The 14,392-nt window shown below is 33.9% G+C and overlaps 2 protein-coding genes and 1 pseudogene across 2 annotated transcripts; all 3 read left to right on the forward strand.

The window, feature by feature from the left end:
* Nucleotides 1-823: 823 nt before the first annotated feature.
* LOC146955984 (auxin-induced protein 6B-like) lies at nucleotides 824-1,796 on the forward strand (annotated as a pseudogene).
* A 2,794-nt stretch (nucleotides 1,797-4,590) lies between these two features.
* Nucleotides 4,591-5,146, forward strand: LOC146955985 (auxin-responsive protein SAUR32-like). Its single transcript, XM_085716125.1, has one exon. The coding sequence runs from the start codon at nucleotides 4,676-4,678 to the stop codon at nucleotides 4,970-4,972; it is 297 nt and encodes a 98-aa protein (XP_085572251.1). The 5' UTR covers nucleotides 4,591-4,675; the 3' UTR covers nucleotides 4,973-5,146.
* Nucleotides 5,147-7,729: 2,583 nt separating this feature from the next.
* LOC146955986 (auxin-induced protein 6B-like) lies at nucleotides 7,730-8,983 on the forward strand. The gene is made up of 2 exons (XM_085725428.1): nucleotides 7,730-8,205; nucleotides 8,785-8,983. The coding sequence occupies exon 1, from the start codon at nucleotides 7,867-7,869 to the stop codon at nucleotides 8,161-8,163; it is 297 nt and encodes a 98-aa protein (XP_085581554.1). The 5' UTR covers nucleotides 7,730-7,866; the 3' UTR covers nucleotides 8,164-8,205; nucleotides 8,785-8,983.
* Nucleotides 8,984-14,392: the final 5,409 nt, after the last annotated feature.

The following is a 14,392-nucleotide window of genomic DNA, read 5'->3' on the forward strand; positions in this document are numbered from 1 at the left end:
CAAATACGAGATCCATATTCACAAAGAATGATCTTCAAAGTTAATGATACTGGTGGCTGTTAAGACACTTCCATTCAACACAAGCACAATGTACCACACTCTTAGATATTATTATTAATCTATATGACTATACACTAACAGTAAGGACAGCAAATTAAATATTGCCACCCCTCTAAAGATATATACATTTCTCAGCGCCAGGGCCGTTCCAACGAATTTGGAGGCTCGGTGCCGGAAGTAAAATGAGGCTCATTCATACAATGTGTTTTGGAAAGGGGAAAACGCTAATTTTTTTTTGAAACTGCATATATTTCAAGTGCCAAGCACCAGGAGTGCACTAAATGGCAAACTGTTACAACAGATAAAATAAGGTGCCCAGCCTACTATACCAAAGCAAACAACGGCAAAGGACACAGCAGAAAAAAAGGCCAGCAACAGGAAAGAAACCAAAAAGCCATACACCAAAAGAAAAATAAACAAAATCCCTCCCAAAATACCGAAACAGCAACAGCAAAGCATGCTACAACAGCATATGAACTGGTATGTTAGTGGGGGGTACTAGGCTGTAAATATTTTTTGGAGGCCCATACCTTGGGGAGGCCTGGTGCTATAGCGCTGCTTGCACCCCCCAGGGTCCGGCCCTGCTCAGCGCGTATTGAAAAATAAGAAATTGACCTATCAATAATAATCAATCAATAATATAGATAACAATGAATGTCATTGCCATGTGTATGGCCAAACTGTAACTACGCGTTAATCAACATTTTTCGTGTGTTTCTGAGCATGTTGACAATATAAATACTCATGCTCAGTGTGTGATTCTCCAACCTCAAAAACTTAGAAGCTTTCAAGTTCAGTAAAACAACTAATATACTATCAACTATAACTATTAAAGATGGTTCTTTCTTTTGTTGGGAAGATACAAAAAGGCATTTCACACTTTGTACACAAAAGGCATGATTTCAGTGAAGAGTTAGTGGCAGAAGAGTATGGTTTTGTACACAAAGGAAGGATGGAGAATTTAAAAGGTTTATCATTGGTCTAGAATACTTGAGTGATCGTGAATTCTTGGGACTACTTGATCAAGCTCAGGAAGAGTATGGTTTTGTACACAAAGGAGCTATTGCTGTCCCTTGTCTGCCTCAACAATTACAGAACATTCTAGATGGTCATAGATGACCATAGAGAAGATAGTGCTAAAGCTAAACTAAGATGCAACGTCAAAGGATACAAATACTTTCTTTTTTGTGGTGGCCGAGGTTTGAACCCCGAACCTTGCATATATTTTGTATTGTCCTTACTAACTGAGCTAAGCTCACGAGGACAAAGGATACAAATACTGAAGATACATGTTCATAATTTACGACTAATTCATAATTATAAATTTATAATTAATTATTAAGCCTTGAAATTGTATATGTGATGGTTCAATACATTGTTTGTAATTCTTTTCATATAACAATTCTTATATCAATAATAGTATAATACTGTTTAAGTGTGAAAGATTTCTTCAAATTAATGAAAAGTGTAAATGGTCGTACTTATTAATATTGCATAGAATTGTAGTTAAATGTGATTGATGCATTATCAATCGCAATTGCGCTTTGTTTTTGAATCGTAAAACAAATTTATGTCACAGCGTAGAACTCAATCGCAAACATTTATTTGAAGATCTGATACTCATGGCTTGGAAGTAGCACTAGTTTAAAGTAGTCTTCATGATTTTATGTATTTTGAAAGACACTCCTATGTGTGTCTTATGTCTTGTACTTGTTTCCGAACTTAAGTATATGTAAGCACTTTTTCTTTTTCATAAGTACGAAGTTTTCACCGACCTTTAATAATGTCTTTTCTAATCTTCTCACTTCACGCCACCGATCTGAAACCGCAAATCCACCACTCTGCCTAGCATTCCCAATATTTCTATTTTAACACATAATGATACCACAAACTATTTTTCTTATTTCTCAATCTCCGCATCCATCCTACTAGTAAAGAAATATTAAATGCTCTCTTTTTTTTATGTCAATGTTAAATGACACGGTTGTGATGGGTTCTGAGGAGTGGGAGAACATGCAAGCAATGAAGTCCACATTACATCTGTTTGAGTGGGTATCAAGTTTTAAAGTAAATACTCACAAAATAGGTTGGTGGAAATAAACGTTTCCTAACCATGGTTAGAAAAAAAGAAAAAAAAAAAAAAGCAATCAGGTTGTTGAAGGGTAAAATCGGTAATGCATCTGGATCTCCCCATTAGTGCTAATCCCAAAAGTAAAAACGGCTTGAGAACCAATGGTAATAATGTGAGGAGTGAATTATGATCTTGGAAGAGTAGAAATCTTTCAATGTGTCGTTGTGCTGTGTTGTTATGTTGCGTTATGTTCAACAACACGATTGCTTCTTCTAACCATAATTGGAAAATGTTTATTCCCACTAACCTACTTTTGTGAAAATTTACTTTTAAACTCAGTTACCAACTCAAACAGATGTAATATAATCTCCATTCCTTGCACGTTCTCTCACGTTTGAGAACCATAATAGTTGTGCACAGTGGCGTTGCCAGGACCCTAGACCAGGGGGTTCATTTTTTTTCCAACAAAATTTTGAACTTTAATTATTAATTATAATTATAATGATATATATTAAAAAAACTATACATTGTACTCAAACCATTTAAAGTAGTAGTAGAAAGAGCAGCAGCAGTAGTAGTAGTAGTAGTAGTAATAATAATAATAAGGGTCATGTTAACCGGTGCCCCCGGGGCACTGGTTAAGGAAGCAAATATAGTAATATTAACATTGATAATTGTGTAATCAATGCATTAAAAGCTTAAAAAGTATCTTTTTTGACTTAGAATTTCTTCTTTTAACAACCTTAACCAGTGCCCCGGGGGCACCGGTTAACATTTCCCTAATAATAATAATCATAACAAAAACAACAACGATATTAGTGTCTAGACGAATCAAAGTTAAACGTTTCTATTTTTTTTTGAAGGAAGTTAAACGTTTCTATTAGTCTAACAATATATAATATCATCACATTGTCGGTGTATATGAATTAAATTAAATCAAAAAATATCACCACAACAACTCTAACACTAAACTAAAGCTCCAAATATACTATCTATCAACTAAGATAGTCTATCCTAGCCTTAGAGAATTAAAACTAGCCTACTAAAATAAAATTATATCAAGAGTATTTTAGCTATATCCTAAAAAAAACATTGGAATCTCCTAATTCCTATTGCACGACAACTGACATTGAACTACACACTTTTCAATTCATAAAGTATAGAGGATAGAGAAATGATATTTGTACAACCACTTTTTGACAACTTTTGTGACAACTTTCTCTCTCATACTCACATTATGTTTTTACTTTCTCTCTTTATTGCTTTGATTTTTGTGTCAATATCTCTTTTCCTTTGTAAAATTATGGTTGTCCTAAAAGTTGTCTATCAAATGGTTGTTCAAATAACATAACTCAATTTTCTATAAGAAGGTATGTTCAAATTTTTAAATCTCAGGGTGTTCAGTTGAACCCCCTCAGCTCTACATGGCTCCGCCCATGGTTGTGCAATCAATGAATTCTATGAGATAATTGTCTCTTAAAACCAAACTTATATCCTTCAAAACTTCCTAAATCAACAGTTTTATTCATCACAACCCTCAAACCCTCCGCTACAATGAAAAAAGGAAAGGCAGCAATGGACCCCCTTTGCGTCTATCTCCTCCCCATTTAAAATTCCTGCGTTGGACTTTAGTTAACGAGAACTTATATTGTTAACGTGTACATGAATCTATTATTGACAAAAACAAAAAACACATTTTTTTGCATTGTATATTGTAAGTAGTTCCAATTCACCGAATCATATAAGTCTTTCTGAAGTCAACTTTAATGAGGATTCTCTTCTTGCAGGTCATGGTCTTCTAAATTTTAACTACTGCACCAAATCATGGTTTCCCTATTGTTAGGCATTTTCAACATTTATCCAACTTTGAAGTCAAAGATTTTGTATTTATGATCCATATCACATCTTGAATTCAAAGACAACTAGGAAACTTTTTATTTGGTAACTACAAGGAAACTCCTTATTCACAAAGAATTAATTATCTTACAAAAAAATAAAAATAAAATAACCAAAGACACATTGGAGTATCGGCCAAACTCATTAAAAAATGAAACATTTGAGATCAAAATTCATTAAATAAAGTCACATTTATAGATGTTTCTATAATTTTGATAAATTGAAGGACTATAATAATGGCGCTTCTTAACACATTCAATGATTAAAATGACTTGCTAAAAAAAATAGATACTAGTGACAACTAAGACACCTTCCCTTCAACATAAGCATATTATAATTTGCATGACTATACAGTAGCAGTAGGGACAGCAAAACTTTGCCACCCCTCTAAAGATACAAGCTGCTTGGCGCGTATGGGATAGGAAAAAATTGACTTATCAATCAATAATTTAGATAACAATGTCAATGAATGCCATATTGCCATGTCTATGGCTTCTACAACCACACGGTAACTACACATTCATAATTAATCAACAGATTTTTCTCAGTATAAATACACATACTCAGTGTGTAGATTTTCCAAGCTCAAAAATTTAGAAATTCTCAAGTTCACAAAGACACCAAATTTTATCAACAGTAATCACTAAGATGGTTCTTTCTTTTGTTGGGAAGATGCAAAAGGGCATTTCACACTTTGTACACAAAAGGCAAGATTTCAGTGAAGAGTTAGTGCCAGAAGATGTTAGGGAAGGATACTTTGCTGTTGTTGCAATGAAAGATGGAGAAACCAAAAGGTTTATTATTGGTTTGGAGTACTTGAGTGATCCTGAGTTTCTGGGATTACTAGATCAAGCTCAGGAAGAGTATGGTTTTATACACAAAGGAGTTATTGCTGTCCCTTGTAGGCCTCAAGAATTACAGAACATTCTAGATGGTCAGAGATGACTATGAGCAGGGTAGAGCAAAGAGCACTAAACAAAGGTGCAACAAAGATACAAGTACATTATAGATAGATGTTCCTAACTTCCTATGATAGAATAGTTATAATTGATTAAGCCTTTTGCTGCCACTTGAAATTGTATATGATCATATATAATATATACATGATGATTCGTTATACTCTCTTTACATCAATAATACTAATGAAATAGTTGATTAAGCCTTCTGGCGGAATCAAACTTTTGATGATATCTTCAATTGATCTCAGCACCGTTACACGCATATCGATCCACTGGAACATATTGTGCTCCCAAAACATGCTCGTCACATTTTCGTCGTTCTTTAATTCCACCCAAGTTAATGATACTCTCCCCTCGTCGAGCGTTGGACGTTTATACCAAACGTATTCCACCCTCCTTGTGTCTCCGGGGTTGACTCCTTGGTTGAATTCATCCAGTTCATCCTTGAGACCTCTTAACGTTACACCAAGGTACCGAACCTTCATCCTATGAGGTTCTCCGCCGTTGAATTGTGCATGAATGTCGATCCACCCGGCCGTTGCTTCAAATCTACACAATAAGAAATTAAGAACAGTCAATGAAAAACTCATTCAAACATTTCATCAAATATTTGAAGTGCAAATTATACATAAACCCTAAAAATGATAACTACTTAACATGCAAACATCTAACCACAATTAAGCAACATAAGTCATTTACATGTAACATTGTATCATTTCTTGCAAGCAAAATCAAAATTTAAACAAACCCTAAATCTAAAAAAATTCTCTAAAACTCAAAACCTGCAACATAAACATGCAAACATCTAAAACATTTAAGCAACACAAGTCATTTTTATGTAAACATTATATGATTTCTTGCCAAAAAAACCAAAATTTAAACAAACCCTAAATCTAAAAAAATTCTAATTTAAGAGAAAAAATCTAACATATAAACATAAAAGGTTAATGGTGTTTGATTATGAAAACTTACTTGTTATTGGAGTGTTATTTGATTTGAACTTGAAGGAATTTTGGTTTTGGGTGATTTGAGAGAGGTTTTTGAGATTTTAGATGAGAAATGAGGAAATGAGGTGTTCTGCCTTGTTTAAGACAGCACGTAGCGTGAGTTTACTAACGATGCGCTAGTTAACTCACGCGGCGTTAGTTAAGTAACGCGGAGTTTAACACTTGTGTTACTTAACTAACGCATGGGCATTTTTGGAATGGTTGCAGGGCGCGAGAGAAAAATGCAGGGGGAAGAGCAGAATTCTAAGATTTATGGCAGCCTAAGCCCTGGCAAAGTTTATGATTGTCTATGCCGCCATGAATTTAAATTTAAATTTAAATTTTCTTCATATGTTTTATGACGGTCAAGAGTAGATTTTTTTTTTTAGTTACTATTGTAATTTGTTATCAATCTAACTCTCTTGCCATTTTCAATCTCTAAATCATCATTCTTTTTTATGATACATGGAATCAAGAGTATGAAACTTTTTTTTTAAAATTATTATTGAAAGATGGGCTTATTGTGTTTGTGCAAATCAAATCAAGGTTTTTCAAAGTATCTTGGAAGGGATTCATTGTTATACCATTTGTATCCAATAGAAATTGATTGGTGGAGGAAAACCGAAACTAAAATCCAGTGTGATACACGCTTTAAATTTATTCATGCAATATTATAATCTTCTTATTCTAGTTTTTAAAGCAACCCACAAGATCTAATTGTCTTAGATTTCGTAGGTGTCGAGCAATTTGATTCCTTGAATAAGCGAAATACAAAAATACTTTGAAAATTTGTCAAAAAAAAAATACTTTGAAAATTAAAATGAGTGCAAACAACACTGACTTCAACACTCTTATTTTAACACTATCATTAGAGTTCAATTTTATAGGCTCAAGTTGGATCTCTTAAAATTTGAGTTAGGACTAACTCAACTTTACAAAACCAATTTGTAGGTGACAATGGCACCCACTTATAAATATATGTTCAGACCATTTCATCCAATGTTGGACTCTTAAGACGCACACCTCATGCCAAAGACTAGACATCTGGAGCGTGACCGTCGTGGTCCAATAGCTGAAACCTAATAATAGATGGTCTAACATATCTTCGATAGACTCATATACCATCTTAAAATTTGAGTTTAGTCTAAGTCAATTTTACAAAACTGGTTTGTTAATTTTTTTGTCGAGTAGCCTGGTGGGAGGGGCTCACGCATTTTAAATATGGAGAACTGTGAGTATGGGTTCGAAATCCGACTCCTGCATAATATTGTCCTTAGAGCTACCAACTGACTTGTAAGTTGATGATTACCTTTATTTATAAGCATATATGTTCATACCGTCTTTCCCCAACGTGGAACTCTTAACAAAATTCAACTCAAATATATTGTCAAAGATTTTGCCTTGGGTTTGGAATTTATGTACATATCACATCACATCTTGAATTCAATGACACAAATACACGAGATCCATATTCACAAAGAATGATCTTCAAAGTTAATGATACTGGTGGCTGTTAAGACACCTTCCATTCAACACAAGCACAATGTACCACACTCTTAGATATTATTATTAATCTATATGACTATACAGTAACAGTAAGGACATTAAATATTGCCACCCTTCGAAAGATACATGTATGTTTCTCACCGCGTTTTGAAAAATAAGAAATTGACCTATCAATAATAATCAATCAATAATATATATAACAATGAATGCCATTGCCATGTGTATGGCCAAACGGTGACTACGCATTAATCAACATTTTTCGTGTGTTTTTCAGCATGTTGACAACATAAATACTCGTGCTCATAGTGTGATTCTCCAACCTCAAAAACTTGGAAGCTTTCAAGTTCAGTAAAACAACCTAATATACTATCAACAGTAATTATTAAAGATGGTTCTTTCTTTTGTTGGGAAGATACAAAGAGGCATTTCACACTTTGTTCACAAAAGGCATGATTTCAGTGAAGAGTTAGTGGCAGAAGATGTTAGGGAAGGATATTTTGCTGTTGTTGCAATGAAGGATGGAGAATTTAAAAGGTTTATCATTGGTCTAGAATACTTGAGTGATCCTGAATTCTTGGGACTGCTAGATCAAGCTCAGGAAGAGTATGGTTTTATACACAAAGGAGCTATTGCTGTCCCTTGTCTCCCTCAACAATTACAGCACATTCTAGATGGTCAAAGATGACCATATAGAAGATAGCACTAAAGCTGAAGATACATGTTCATAACTTACGGCTAGGCATGGCAATGGGGCGGGGTGGGGACGGGTTTTGCCTTCCCCATCCCCATCCCCTACTCTCATATACTTACCCGTTACCCTACCCATACCCAACGGGGATGAGAAATTGAATCTCATCCCCGTTCCCAATGGGTTCGGGTAATCCCGCCCCATCCCTGTTCCAACAGTGAATCAATTTTTTAAATAAACAAAGAGTTTTTTTTTAAGCTTTAATGGTAATGTTGTAATGCATTATCCAACAATTTGCGCTCATTTTAACATTTTCTTACCGAATAATTCGGTTGTTCTTTAACTATCAATGAAAGTTCTTATATCATGACAATTATCAAACCAAATAACATGGCATATCATTATCAGCCCCCTAAACGATAAAAAAAAAAATGAACTTTCTACATTCGGGTAGGGACTGGGTATAGGTTCGGGGTGGGTACATATATCCCCGTTACCCATCCCGTACCCGTATTTTGAAATCAGGAAAAACCCAAACCCAATCAAATCGGGGAAAACCCGTCAAATCGGGGTTGGTTTGGGCGGGTACCCATGGGCATGGATTTTGTTGCCATGCCTACTTACGGCTAATTCATAGTTATATACTTGAAATTGTATATGATACGCTATAAATATGATGGTTCAATACATTGTTTGCCATTATTTTCTTATAACAATTCTTATATCAATAATACTATCAAATATCAATAATACTATCAAGTGTGAAAGATTTCTTCAAATTAATGAAAAGTGTTTTAAATAGTAGTCACGGTAACAATTGTAATTCGTCGTGCTTATCAATAATGCGGAGAATTGTAGTTAAATGTGATTGATGCAGTATCAATCGCAGTTGCGTTTTGTTAGAGAGTTTGAGAGTTTTAAATTTGAAACAGTAACCGGAAAAGGAAGTTGTTGTTTGTTTTAAGTTTCAGGTCGCAACGGTAGTAAACTGCCACGCTAGGAAATAAGCGAACGGTGGTTAACTGCCGGTTTTATACCGGTATTTGCGTCATTTCAATGTGTTTTTAAGAACTTTTGTATATGAGTAATAGCAATCTTCCTCATTTAATGCAAAGGTGATAGAAAGGGAAACATTTCATGGTCTCATGCGTCAAAGTAGCGGTTTCACCTTCATAAGAGAAAAAATTCCCAGCTATGAGACATTATCATTACACACACCTATGTATCACCCACCATCCACCATTCTCAAACGATGATGAAATTCCTCAACCCGTTATCGTCGAGGATCCTCCAAAAACGAAAATTGTCATTTAAATTGGATACAAATCAACTTGGACCAAAGGGAAATATGGCCAGAATCAGAGTTTAGTGGAGGGATTGCAAGATAAGGATGATGTGAAAAGCAATCCATGAGGTAAAAAAATTCTAACTTATCTGATTTGAAATTTTCCCTCCCAAATTGATATCAAATTATATTGTATTTTAATTCAACCCTAACCCTAATCTTTGCCTATAAAAGGGTCCATTTGGGGGGAGGAAAACACAGCCCAGCATTGCTTTTTGTTGACATTGCATTGCTTTATTTTCATTTGTTGTTGTGTTTTAAATTTCAAAGTTGTGTTTTTAGAATTTCAATTTGAATCTGGTTTTCACTCTTGGTTTCGAAAATTGTTAAAGGATAAAAAAACACAATATCTAATCCTTCTAAGTTTTCTACAATTTTTGAAATTTCAACTAAAAAAACTTTTTGGAACTTGAAGGGTAAGATCATTCGATTATGGCAAGTATCAGATTTTAACAGAAACGGCATGTCATTTTCGATTGAACTGCTTGATGAGACTGGTGATAGAATACATGCCACCATCAGTAAAACTTTACTCTTCAAAGGTATCTTTACTTTAACGGGTAAGTATATGGGATTCGGGGACAGAGAAGATAAAACTCGTATCTGCACCATTGTCATACCTAATCAAAAGAACGTCTTCGCGTAATTCAAAGTATCTTTGCTCTTGTTCGACACATTCACTTTAACAAATATCTTTGTTGGGTTGTATTAATTAATTGGTCAAACAAACGAATTGAAAAAGTCTTATACAGGGGATTAATACTTAAGTTCTTTAAGTATGTGGTTAAAGATTCAATTTCTGATCTATATATTAAGAAGGCTTAATAGCAGTTTTATCCCCCTAACTTTCTCAAAGTTGTGATTTTGGCCCCTTAAGAAAAAAAACTACAAAACCGCCCTCTAAGTTTTGCACATGTGGTAGTTTTGGCCCCCAAGGCCAATTTTGACTCAGTCTACGCTGACGTGGCACCCTAACTGAGGTGTCACGTGTTATTTTTTTATTTTTAATTTTTTGCCTTGGGGGCCAAAACTGCTACGGTTGCAAAACTTAGGGGGCGGTTTTGTAGTTTTTTTTCTTAGGGGGCCAAAATTGCAACTTCGTGAAAGGTAGGGGACGAAAACTGCTATTAAGCCTATTAAAAAACGTATATTCAGAGATGCCAACATAAAAATATCTCCAACATGTCGTGAAATTGGTCTCTACAATTTTAACATGTATACATTAGTTTACAAAACATAGAAAGGAAATCATCATAAAGTAAGGAATCGTATATATCTAGGGACAACAAATTATTGGCCCTCCCTTAAAATAACAACTTTTTGGTTAAAGGGATGGAATTAATCGACCTATCATATAATGGCATAAATGAATGCAATGAATAGGGCTAGATCCACCAATACAATACAACTAAAAATTTGTACCCAAAAACATCTCTTCAGTTAATTGACCTATGTGATTTATTTTGATCTTATCACTATGGTCTAACATATATGTATTTGCCAAATGATTGAAAAGTTTGGCAATACCTAATCGCAAGTGGCTAGAAAATCTCCCTTGTTTGTTTATTTTCATTTGCGTACATGCATGATATCTTAGTATAAATATATTGAACTCTACATTAACATGCCTCATCCTCAATATAAACTATTTATACATACAGAATTAAGCTTTCAAGTTCAGTAAATAGTTCACTACTTATAAAAGATGCTTAGATCCTTCGTTAGAAAAATACAAAAGGGACTCACACAAACTGTGCACAAAAGCTACTAAAATGAAGATGTTAGAGAAGGATATTTTGCTGTGGTTGCAATCAAAGATGGAGAAATGAAAAGGTTTATGATTGGGTTACAGTATTTGAGTAATCCTGCATTTTTGGGATTACTTGACCAAGCTAAGGAAGAGGATGGTTTTAGACAGCAAGGAATTCTTGCAGTCCCTTGTAGGCCTCAAGAATTACAGAACATTCTAGATGGTTCTAGAGCGTAGAACAGAAGAGCATCAAATGGTGCAGCTTGGAGTAATTAACGGATGTTTATTTTTTTATTTATTTGATTATCATTGATTTATTTAGTTTAAACTTCCTGATCTAGATGAACAACTAGAACGTTTTTGTTTATTTATTTAGTTTATTGTTTTCATATATGTTCCTTTCCAAATCTTCGGTAGTTTTTGTCTATTGTGCATTTTGGTCAATACACAAATCTTTTTTGGTCGAGCGACAGTCAATTGACGTTGGAGTATTTTGGTATTTTCTAATTTCCATTACTTATCTTCAAGAGTATGGTTATTTCTAAAGTGTCAAATTCACGAAATAGCTATTGCAAACATGTTACCTAAAGATGCTTTAGACATAGTTTATAACTATGTTTTCAAGAATTTGAAGCTGAAGAAAAATGGATGATTAACACTTACTATTTGCCACCAAAACTTCCTTTGATTTGCTTGGAAATTAGAAATAACATTGAAGGGAAAGGATATTAATGGATAAATTTGACTGAAAATAAATTAAATAAAGGTAAATTAAACAGGATGAAAGGATATATTTGAATTATAACAGATTTGGAACTAAATTGCTGGAAAAGTAGAAGTACAAGAAGTAAAGATTTTTTTTTAAGTAGGGTATCTTCCGCGTGCAACTGCAGAGACTAATCCCTCGAGCATTGTGGGACCTAAATTGGCAGCAAATTCTCCCAAGAGTTTTCAACATTGTCAAGAAGTAAAGGTTTTATCTTTAAATTTAATTGCTGAAATTTAAATGAAAATAAGACATTTGGCTGAAACCTTCGGAATATAAGTATCCAGCCTTTATTACATAACTCTTATCTACATATAAGATGGGAAGAGTAATTGGTCACTTTGTGACGGGCTGAAAATAAGATTTGTTGCAGTCGGCTTTTTAATGCAGTCACGTAGTCATTACATTAATAACCCTCAGTTTCACTACCAAAAAAAAACCCTCAGTTTATGAATGGAATTCAGAAGAGAAAAAAATGATTTAATTTTTATTTATAATTTTATTCTCAAAGCAAAACTGTTTGATCATGATCGGACAATCGAGGACGCGTGACTGTGTGAAAGCGACAAATTACTGGCGGCGGTCAATCATGATCTCGTTAAGGCAATTACTTTGTTTTTTTTCTTTTAGGGGAGCAATTACTTTGTTATAACTTAAATGTTTAGCGCCTAAAAGTTAAAGTTTGATAAGAAATCAGCTAATGATATTTTCATCGGCCTATCAACTTCGTATATTTCTCAAAATAGTCATCCAATCTCTCAGCATTCCTTGTTTAGTCTAAAATAATTCCTTTCAATTTTTAGTAAGAAATTAGAGAAGAATGTGTGACGGCCTAAACCCTCACAAAGTTTGCAGAAAGCAATGACAAATTTGTTTCGTAATAAGATTTATGGCAGCGTAAGCCCTGCCAAAGTTTATGGCTGTCTAGGCTGCCATGAATTTAAATTAAAACTTTCTTCATATGTTTTGTAACGGAAAGAGTGTGAAACTTTTTATTTTTAAATTACTATTGTCATTTGTTATCGGTTTACTCTCTTGCCATTTTCAATCTCTAAACTAAATCATCATTCTTTTCTATGATACATGGGATCAAGAGTATGAAACATTTTTTGTATATTACAATTGAAAGATGGGCTGATTGTGTTTAGGCAAATCAAATCAAAGTTTTTCAAAGTATCTTGGAAGGGATTCGGTGTCATACCATTTGTATCCAATATATATAGATTGGTGTGGGAAAACCGAAACTAAAATCTAGTGTGATAATTGCTTTAAATTTATTCATGCAAGATTATAATCTTCTTATTCTAGTTTTTAAAAGCAACCCACAAGATCTAATTGTCTTAGATTCCGTAGGCGTCGAGCAATTTGATTGCGTGAATTAGCGAAATACAAAAATACTTTGAAAATTAAAATGAGTGCAAACAACACTAACACTGACTTCAACACTCTTATTTTAACACTATCTTTAGAGGTCAATTTTATAGGCTCAAGTTAGATTTCTTAAAATTTGAGTTAGGACTAACTCAACTTTACAAAACCAACTTGTAGATGACAATGGCAACCACTTAAAAATATATGTTCAGACCGTCTCATCCAATGTTGGACTCTTAACACGCACACACTTCACGTCAAAGACCAGACATCTGGAGCGTGACCCTCGTGGTCCAATAGCCGAAACCTAATAATAGATTGTCCAACATATCTTCGATATGTTGGATTAATTATTTAATTAATCAATTATGGATTGACAATAATCAATTATTACAAGTTGATGTCATAATATAAATTATGGTCTATTGTGTTAAGCACTAATTAGTTAATGAATATATGTGATTGGGCTATTCTTTCTAAATGGACCGTGATGGGTTGGACCATTTAGCTAAGCCCAATGAGAGGTCCACGCCCTCAGCCGTTTAGCTATTTAAACGTCATCCCATCAGACGGTTAATTATTCTGAACATCATGGTGAAAACCTAAAGCTAGACGGAATGAGGGTAGTTATCCCTCTCATAGTTGTCAGTGTTGTCTACGTTTATCCTTCATCAACCTAATTCAAAGGTACACAATTCTTCTTTCTTCTTTATTTGTGATGATATGCTATAACTTGTATTTATTAATCTATGGCTAAATATTAAAACTTTTATCAATTGGTATCAGAGCCAAATAGATACATGTTATGGTTATAGGTTTATCCGTGAATCATCTGTTATTAAATCAGTCCATCGTTATTTGTATCCATATGATTCATTCTAATTTTTTGGTGATCGTAAACTACTGTATGTTGATTTCATTAATCCTAATACATGAAACATGAATCAACATATAACTGTCTCTATATTCTTTATACTGTGTGCATCGAAAATTC

Source organism: Medicago sativa, chromosome 1 (assembly GCF_051527215.1).
Source record: "Medicago sativa cultivar Bolivia chromosome 1, Bolivia_mono, whole genome shotgun sequence".
Classification (NCBI taxonomy): domain Eukaryota; kingdom Viridiplantae; phylum Streptophyta; class Magnoliopsida; order Fabales; family Fabaceae; genus Medicago; species Medicago sativa.